The sequence below is a fragment of the Podarcis pityusensis genome (genome assembly GCF_964106645.2).
Source record: "Podarcis pityusensis genome assembly, chromosome: 7".
NCBI classification, from domain to species: domain Eukaryota; kingdom Metazoa; phylum Chordata; class Lepidosauria; order Squamata; family Lacertidae; genus Podarcis; species Podarcis pityusensis.
Genome location: NC_138031.1, coordinates 42,510,588 through 42,520,606, shown reverse-complemented (window position 1 = coordinate 42,520,606; position 10,019 = coordinate 42,510,588). Strand labels below are relative to the sequence as shown.

The window sequence follows — 10,019 nt, the reverse complement described above, 5'->3', positions numbered from 1 at the left end:
TGCAAATCATAGTTTTGTTTATTTTGAACATTTGTAACAGGCAGTTAAATAAAATGTTAGTGGACAGGCAGTGCTGTTGCTTTGTCAATACCAGTAACAATTGGGTATTTTGTATATCATTGAAGGGAGAACAAAATATTAAAGTTCAAGTGTTGGTATGTACAAAATAGATAACGTGATCAGAAAGAATACAAAACTGCTCATCACAGCTTGCAGCAACTTCTCTTTCGTGTTTTTTCATATAGGTCCACTACATCTAAGTCAAGGGATGCACAGGAATTCTGAGGGAAAAGAATATCAGAATTTAATCCAGTGTGAACAAAGTTAGCATTACAAATACCTTTGCGATAATAAGGAGTATACTAATTGAAACAGTTATGAATAACATTAATAATCATTAATAAATATGACTTTAAAAGCAGCATTCCATAGTAGAGTGGCGATTCATAGAATCACAGAATCGTAGAGTTGGATGGGATCACAAGGGTCATCTTGTGCAATGCAGGAATCTTTTGCCCAATGTGGGCTCAAACTCACAGCCCTGGGATTAAAAGTCTCATGCTCTACTGGTTGTAAAAAAAACCCCAAGGTTTCTGCCAGTTCAGGCAGGCCTGTGCTAGTCCATCCGTGTTCATGGCCAGTGGGGCTTGGGCTATTCTGACTTCCTGGTATACGTGTGGTTGACCAGAGCTCAGCTACCTTCTCTAGCAGTGGATAAGCACATAATTACATCTTTACAGCAACCCTGAAAGGCTGTGGATCAGGATAGCCTGATGACTGTTGTCCACGTGCTGCAGTCCAGTGCTACCCTCAAGACTAAAAGCCTGTTGGATCAGCATGCTGTTCCCTATATGACTAGGCAGATGCCTTTGGGCAGAACTTGAAGACAATCTTGTTCTCCTGCTATTTGTTTCCCAGCAACTAATGCTGAGTGGCATGCTGTCTCTGAACATGAAGATTTCATATAGCAATTATGGCTAGCAGCCACTGATAGACTTATCATCCATGATTTTGCCTAATCCCCCTTTGAAGACTTCTAAGCTAGTGACCATCACTGCATTGTGCGTCAGTGAATTCATACACAAATTATATACTGTATGAAGTAGTGCTGTCTGTTCGGAATTGACTGCAATCTGGAATTCCTAGATTTCTCTCACTGTAGTCTTTCTTTTTTAAAAATAGAAACAATAGCAAAATGCATTACGCTAAGGTTAAGGAATTTAATTCACCAATAGCACTTCAATGTCAGAACAACAAGACTCAGTCTCCTGACAAGGCGAAAGTATGTGAGATGAATCAGACAGCTCAGTATCTTTCCCAGATGCTGAAGCCAATTCAGGATTCTAGATGCTGTCAAAACACATATTATGTAAGAGAATGTGCATGACACAAATTTCTTAAACGTATACTTAGGACGGGGGTGGACAGTATTCCTGAAAGTCATAGAAATGCATAGTTCAGTTACTCCGTTTTTCATTTATTTTCAATTTCCCGTATAAAAACATACCCATTCAAGGTAGTTCAGCTCTTCCTAACAACAGAAGCCACACTTTCAAATTAACAGTGTTTTCCATGAGACACAAAGAACGGCCAGCTTTTGTGGACACTATGGCCACCTTTGGGCATAATGCTAACTTATAGTTTTGTGTTACATGAACAAAGCTTGGGCTCATCAGCTCTCCATCCCCTCCTGACAAAAAAAATAGGAGCTTTCACTTCCAATTTAAACTAATGGGTTTATTGCTACATCTGAGCTCAGACAAACTGTAGTTTAGGGAAACAAGTCAACTTCAAAGTATGATTTCTGATCCTGGCTTGTTTCCTTAAACGTCAGCTCCCATCAGCCCTAACTTGCGTGGCCAGTGATCAGGGATGATGGGAGCTGCAGTCCAACAACATATGGAGACCACAGGCTCTGCATTCCTGCTATATGACAAACATGGGATGAATGCTGACCACAGTGGAATTCAGTTGTGTTTTCAGCTTGGAGAGTAGGTTTCGCAAGTCCATCAGAATGACTTCTGGCTTGCCTTGCTCTTTGGTGGTGTCCACTCGCCAAGGTCTCTCTACACTTAATGAGTTGGTGACAGGGTCTCTTCAGTTTCTGAGCCTCATGACACTCATGACAGTAGCTTGGGGAGCAACAGATCCAGTGGGCCTCTTGCCAGCCCCTTCTTACAACCCCCTAGGGTTACCTCCAGTGCACTTGTTATACATCTTCTCACTAGATGACTGGAATAGCAGGGAAAACCTCTTGACAAAGCCCCCTATCCTTCACTGTTGGTAGGGGAAGAGGCTATAGAAGACCAAAGACTTGGTTGTCCCCTAATCCTCTGCTCTTTCTCCAGTAAGCCAATCTTCCTCCCCAACGGTTGCTCTGGACAATTTAAGCTCGAAACCTCCAATAGCTCTTCATCAGTCCCAGGTGGTAGCAGATATGTTGCTGTTTTATATTATAATTTATTTTTTATGTGGAGTACCCTTTTTGAGGTGAGGAGACCAGAACTGTACATCGTATTCCAAATGTGGTCACACCATAGATTTGTGGACAGAGGAACTGGTGTATCATGGTGGGTAGGGTGGAAAGTAGATTTTAGGTAAACTATTGGAGAGATTGGATGGGTCTGAAGTGGTCATTGTTTTTGGACTGGATGAGACTGTAGACTGAGTCAACATGATCAGAAACCTTAAAGTGAGGATCCTCAGGCAGAATGGCCTCTGTGTCTATCCCTTTAAGAAGGCCCCAGTCTGTCTCTACAGGAGCCAGAGCCTAGCCAACAACATCTGGAGATTTCTGATCCCAAACTTATAGGTTAGTAGGTGGATGGAGGTACATAGTCAGTAGATCCATATGTTTAAACTTTCCCTATCACATGTATTTTCTTTCTTCAAAACATCATTGTTTGTTAAGGTAAAGACAACAATTAGTAAGCTAAATATATTCACAGAGCAGGAATGAATTTGTATTTCTGGGCCATCTAATTTACAAGATTCGGTCTAAGAAAAAAAAGTTGTTGCAGTGAGCTTACCTTGTTCAATATTTCTTTAGCTAGCACTAAAAAGGCATCTTCAATGTTAATATTGTCCTTAGCACTGGTCTCAAAAAAGGGTATTCCATATTCCCAAGCAAGCTGGGGGAAAAAAGGAACATGAGTCTGAATTCAAACACTGCTAATGCCTGGAAAGTGCAATTCATAGCAAACTCAATTTGAAAAGAGGCTTGCACCATCCCTGTTACAAACTCTGTCACAGAATGAAATCAACAGACCTCATTTCACAGTCTGTTTAGGGTTGGGAATGAATATACAGGAACCCCCCCCATTAACCGTGTTCAATATGTGCATGACTATGCACATGCGCATTGCGCCGAACCCAGAGGTGAATAAAAAATGTCACAAAAAGGGATATGGTGGGGGTTTTCAGTTGTATCTCAAATATATGCATGGTGCCTTGGAACATAAGCCCACCTAAATGGGGGTTTGCTTTTACGTATATCCATAGACATCATCTATTCTCTCTCCCCTCTGCTCCCCCCCCCCATTATTATTGGATAATAATAACCTACAGCAAGTCTCCTTAACAGCAAGATTTAACCTACAGTAAGTCTCCTTATTTAGCTGGGTTCAAACCAATATGACCCACGCATTGTCATTCTCAAAGACTGCACAGACAGCAGACACTCTCGGCTCTGGGATGCTGTCAGAGTCTTCATGCTACCTTCACAAAGGTTGGTACGTGTGGAAAATCTGTTAGGTGTACAGGTGGAGAAAGTAAATAAATAAATGGAGAATGGGAAACAGTGGGTTCCCCCACTCCCCATTTATTTATTCCCCTCAACACAACATAAATGGGTCTTAACCACGAGTGTCTACATTGTTATGCTTTCAGTCTTGTTTTAAATGTATTTGTTGTTTTGGGGTTTTCAACTGTTTTAATGTGTGAATTGCCTTGAGACAGTCGTTTAGAAGGCAATTAATAAATCAACGACGATGACCATGACAACAACAACAACATATTTCTACTATACAACAATAATTTCATTCTAATCTTAGGTTATACTTGTTTCAAACGTAAAATATCACCAATGTATGGACTCTACAAAGCTTTAAAAACATTTTTGCAGTGACATTTCTCAGACATGCTTTTCAAACATGTTTGGCCTTATGATCCCCATGGAGATCTTACAAAGGAGAAAAGAAAGGTCAAATAAATTGAGAAAGAAAAGGGCATGCATGCCTTTTTGAATAGCAAATCTAATAATTTCTCCTGAAATGAGTGTAGCTCCCTAGAAAATGTCTTTCTTCTAGGCTAGTGGGGGAGGGAGGGAGGCATACAATTTATAGCTATTTTGAGCACCTGTAATTACTGGTTTCTATAGTTGATTACAGGAACAAATGAAAAGGATTGAATTATTCGTGCCAATAGAAGTAAGCCATGGGGAAATAAATAATTTAATGAATCACATTAGGAAGATTTTTAGAATCCCATCCAAAACAAAGGCTTGAATCCTAACTACCAAAATTTTGGGACGGTTAGCATGAAAATCTGAGGTGAAAAATGTGTGTTCTTGCGGTAAAAAAGAGGCTTATAAAGATGTGTCCCTGAAAAATCTCACATAGGTCTTCAACCTGGTTAATTAAAAATAATAAGAATCGCAAGTGTTTTTATTTTTTGTCAGTTAACTGGCAAATAAATGGAAGCTGAAGAGTGAGGGAAGCTTGTTTTGTGTGGAGCTGGTTCTCCAAAAGCAATGAAGCAGCTACTCCCCTGCCCTTCTGTTGGGAAACGTGAGAGGAAAAGATGGGGAGGTGCTGCTTTAAGCTGCTCAAGGGACTTTGGGGTCGCTCCAAATAAACCAGCTTCCTTGCCCCCCCTCTTTGTGCTAGAACTTAGGATGCCTTGAGTTGGCGGCTTTTGATGGGCCATAGTCAAGGAGCATGTTTGTTGGGGGGGGGAAGAGGTGTGTATGTGTGTGTGAGTGCGCATGTGTGTGTGGTGATCTTCAGAGAATGAAGGTTGCAGGGTGTGATTCTGGACCCACCCAACCACAAACATTACCCTTGAGGAAATGCAGTTCTTTGTGGAAAGAAGGTCCCCCATTGCTCAGTTAAAGGCATTCCTTCCTAAACCAAGGAAAGGGGGCATGAAGTGCCTGTTAAAATGGTGCTCCCAATCTAGAAACAGTGGTCATATGGTAAGAAAGCCCCCCGGGGTCCTTTGGGAAGAAGGACAGGCTATAACATGATTTAATAATAATAGTAATAAGTAGCAGCAGCAGCAGTAGTAGTTGAAAGAAACTTTTAAACAAATAATTGCTGCCTGAATAAGCATGGGCACCCTTTAAGTCAATTAAACATTTTAAAACTGAATAATCTAATTGAAAACACAGCAAAGCACTAATATGAAGACCATTATTTGTTTATCTCAGTAAACACCTGAAAGCACATGGGGTTGTACCCAACAAAGTGGTCCCATTTCTGCAAGGACTTCCACTTGTGCAATGCAACTTATAATTCTTTTCCTCCTGCCGTGCTCCACCAACCTGTTCTGGGGGTTCCCTTATCCATCCAGAGCGGACTTTTTTTGTGGTGGTGATGGGGGGTGGGGCCAGCTCAGGAAGAGGAGAGCAGAAGGACAGATTCCATTGTGCAAGCAGAAGTCCTTGCATAAATGGGTCGACTTCACTGAATACAAGCCCAGATCCTTTTCTGAGGCTACTCTCTGAGGGTCATCTGTATTTGAAGAAGAGAGAAGGATGAGGATATCCAACACTTTTTGGTGTAGCACTCCATCATTAGAACACTCTCCCCCAGAGAGGCTCACCTGTTGGTGCCATCCCCTTCCAGTGCCAAGGAAATAAATTGTATTTATTTAGATGTTTGGCTTAATACCTTTTAAAATACAGAATAAAACCAGAGCTAAGAAAGTATGAAACTCCTATTTTAATGTTCTGCTCCTTTTAATGTTCTATACTGTACACGGGTGGCGCTGTGGGTTAAACCACAGAGCCTAGGACTTGCTGATCAGAAGGTTGACGATTTAAATCCCCGCGATGGGGTGAGCTCCCGTTGCTTGGTCCCTGCTCCTGCCAACCTAGCAGTTCGAAAGCACGCGATGCAAGTAGATAAATAGGTACCGCTCTGGCGGGAAGGTAAACGGCGTTTCCGTGTGCTGCTCTGGTTCGCCAGAAGCAGCTTAGTCATGCTGGCCACATGACCCGGAAGCTGTACGCCAGCTCCCTCGGCCAATAAAGCGAGATGAGCGCCGCAACCCCAGAGTTGGTCATGACTGGACCTAATGGTCAGGGGTCCCTTTACCTTTACCTAATACGGTATCTAGTTTTTTATATATTTTTATTTTTACTGTCAGCTACTCTTCAGAAGCATTTGGAGCTGAAGAGCAGGGACAAAATGGTCCAAATAAATAAAACAGCTATATAAAAAAAGGGGGGTGGGATGTTACAAATAGTAATAAAAATGGTAAGGTTTCTGTAAAGGCAAACAGGATTTCAAAGCTTCCCCGTATAAAGTGCCACATAAAGGTTAATAAAGATGCAACTATCATATTCAAACAAACAACAATACAAACAGAAAACAGGCAGGACATAAATTGAAATGGATAACTACATAAAGGCATGAGTTTTAAAGCTGGAAAATGTTGCCTAGGCGTTTCTAACTGAAAAATAGCACATTTGTCTAGCCTTTAATATTTCTACCACCCACACAACATATGTCAGAACATCTCATAATTTTAATTAAGGGAATGTGTAAGGTTCTCTTAGAACCTGTACTTAGAGCTTATATGATGATTTTTCAAAAGAAATGTGTTTCAATCTTGGTTTAGTTCACATTCAACACTGTTCCAAAAAGGGAAGTTAAAGACAAAAGGCAGGGATCTCCAACAGGGTGCCCTAGTCTTAGTAAATATTCCCTCCAAAAATCACAATACACGAGAGACTTTGCATTCCTGCTCAGATCCTGTTTGCACTGGCTCAGCCTCTCCTACATTGAACATGTCCACATTCCACTGAACACGGTGGGAATATTTACCAATACTTTTTGCAGGTGCCATGTGGGCAGGCACGGTGGAAAGGGAGGGAGCTACAGGTGGGTGGAGATAGAAAGATTTCCCCCTCTGTGAGCTTCCTTAACTTATCTTAGGATAAGTTATCTTAGGATCTGAGCAATTATATATTTTTTGTAATTAGATCAACCGATTAGTATGGGAAATTTGATTCAAATCAAATAATTAAAATTTATCTATTTGCTTAGTGATTTCAATAATGACTTAAATCACACTGCTCAGGACAAGACTAAAGTTCATTTGTGCACTCCCAAAGGCCAATGAAGGATTTTTCATACATTCTATCTTTAGAGTCCTCTAAGGAAGAGGTTTTCAACCTTTTTGAGTTCACGGCTCCCTTGACCAACTACATTCTTTCTGCGGCACCCCTGTGGGGCTCAGGAGCCCAGTTATGTCACCCCTTGCCTGCAGAGCTGGCAGCCTCTCACTCTTTTTCAAACACCCTTCCTTGTGGAGTGTTCCCTCAGCCTCCTCTCCTCTCCCCTCTCCTTGGGAGTCTTCCAGGCACCTGCTGCTGCCATCACTGGTCTCTGAGCTGCCCCACCCCAAAGAGAGATGCCTCTCAGAGGCACCATTTGCCTGGGGAGCTTGTAGCTAGGGCTGCTGCAATAAACAGCTGTGCAAGCCTTTGGAAGGCAGAGACACAAGAGGGCATCAGAGGAGGGAGGGAAGGAAAGAGGGACAGAGGCCAGTGTTGCCCACGGCACCCCTGACCATCATTCAAGGCATCCCAGGGTGCCACAGCATATTGGTTGAAAACCACTGCCTTACATCTTGGTTAAAATGGTGCATAGGATTACAGTCAGGCCTTCTGAATGGTCTGGAGACACCTGATGCTGTAGGGCTAAGCTGCCCCAAAGAGAAGTGCCTCCTCACACTGCCCCACAGGGGCCTGGGAAGAGGATGCCCTCAGCCTTAGTGGCCCGATGGAGACTGGCCAAAGGTGAACATGAGGCCAGCACCTTACTCACCTTGGGAGGCAGCAATGGCAGCAGCGGGCACTGCCAGGCTTGCATGGCAGAATGGCTCCTCTTCAGCACCAGACACTCAACTCCCAGGCAGGCCTTGCACACAGCAGGCACAGCAAGGCCAGCGCAGCACCTGCCTGCCTGTTCAGCCACCCCACTTGTCTGTCCATTTCCAACAGCAAGGGCTGGTGGACTGGCTAGCTGGGCTCCCTCGCCCACTTGATTGCTTACTCCAAGGCTGCCTTAGCTCCTGGCAACCAGCACCCCTTGGCCAGCCCCAGAGGTGCCATTTGTCTGGGGAGCTTGTAGCCAGGGCTGCTGCAACAAAGAGCTGTGCAAGCCTTTGGGAGGCAGAGACACAAGAGAGCATTAGAGGAGGGAGGGAAGGAAAGAGGGACAGAGGCCAGTGTTGCCATGGCACACTGGTTGAAAACCCCTGCTCTAAGGATAATAGTGAGCTTGCTCAATGTTTACAGTTATATATGACAAAATGCTCCTAATTTATTAGCAAAGCAAATAAAACGTGTCCAGAGGAGGGCAACCAAAATGGTCAAAGGCCTGGAAACGATGCCTTATGAGGAACGGCTAAGGGAGCTGGGCATGTTTAGCCTGGAGAAGAGAAGGTTAAGGGGTGATATGATAGCCATGTTCAAATATATAAAAGGATGTCACATAGAGGAGGGAGAAAGGTTGTTTTCTGCTGCTCCAGAGAAGCGGACACGGAGCAATGGATCCAAACTACAAGAAAGAAGATTCCACCTAAACATTAGGAAGAACTTCCTGACAGTAAGAGCTGTTCGACAGTGGAATTTGCTGCCAAGGAGTGTGGTGGAGTCTCCTTCTTTGGAGGTCTTTAAGCAGAGGCTTGACAACCATATGTCAGGAATGCTCTGATGGTGTTTCCTGCTTGGCAGGGGGTTGGACTCGATGGCCCTTGTGGTCTCTTCCAACTCTATGATTCTATGATTCAAATACTACATGATACTACTTGATGAAAGCAGGTAATATTGGTTGTTCTGCTCCCTAGGAAAATTTCACCAAATGGAGAGAAATCAGAATTATTTCCTATATTGTGACAAAGGAATGGAAGAGCAATTCAAACAAAATTTAGAAAGGAATGAGAAAAGGTAATGGATTGTTCCATTAACACAAAGTTACTCTGTTAACCATACAATTGAAAAAAGCATTGGACTATTTAGAAGCCAGAAAATGCGATACGCCAACACTGCCCCCTGGTTGAATATTCATCACGATAGCTTTTAGTTGACTAACCACAAATGGTTCCAAAAAAGCATGCAGTTTGCTCACCTTCTGTAGGAGGCCTGTATTTACTTGTATAGATCAAGTAAAAACTGTAATATTTGCGTATTCCAGATGCAAGAGACTGATGCAAAATATGCAAATAATGCATTCTTCTTAAAAGGGAACTCTTATATTGAGATACCACTTGAAAAATCTGCCCTTCATACAGATATTGTATTTTATATGTTTATATCAGGGGTAGTCAACCTTTTTATACCTACCGCCCACTAATGCATCTTTCTTGATGGTAAAATTTCCTTACTGCCCACCAGTGCTCGATGGAAGGAGGGTTCAGCTTGTACCGTAGAACCCCCTACTGCCCACCTAGAATCCTGAAATGCCCACTAATTGGTGGTAGGGACCAGGTTGACAACCCCTGGTTTATATTATGTATTTTGTTTAAAAAAGAAGAGGTGAAACAATGTGATAAATGCCTTACCTTTTTCCCTCTGTTTTTGGGAATGACACGTTCGGTCTCCTTATCACACTTGTTACCCAGCAGTATTACCTCCACGTTTTCATCTGTTTTCTATAAACAAATGAAGTGAAATGAGTATCACTAAAGTGGACTCCAAAACATGCTGTCCAGCTCTTCCCCCACCCAATAAGCATTTCATCAATAAATATAAAAAACGGAGTCTGAGGCAAGTTGCACCATCATCTACA

The 10,019-nt window shown here is 42.7% G+C and overlaps 1 protein-coding gene across 1 annotated transcript in view; it reads right to left on the bottom strand.

Moving 5' to 3' along the window:
- LOC308481766 (ras-related protein Rab-10-like) overlaps positions 1-10,019 on the bottom strand; it is a 35,327-nt gene continuing 25,308 nt past the window's right edge. The window contains exons 4-6 of the mRNA XM_081014476.1: positions 9,793-9,882; positions 3,030-3,131; positions 1-281 (exon numbers count right to left, since the gene is read on the bottom strand). Coding sequence (XP_080870602.1) covers positions 204-281; positions 3,030-3,131; positions 9,793-9,882 — 270 coding nt within the window. The 3' untranslated portion in view covers positions 1-203. The remainder of the gene's footprint in view (positions 282-3,029; positions 3,132-9,792; positions 9,883-10,019) is intronic.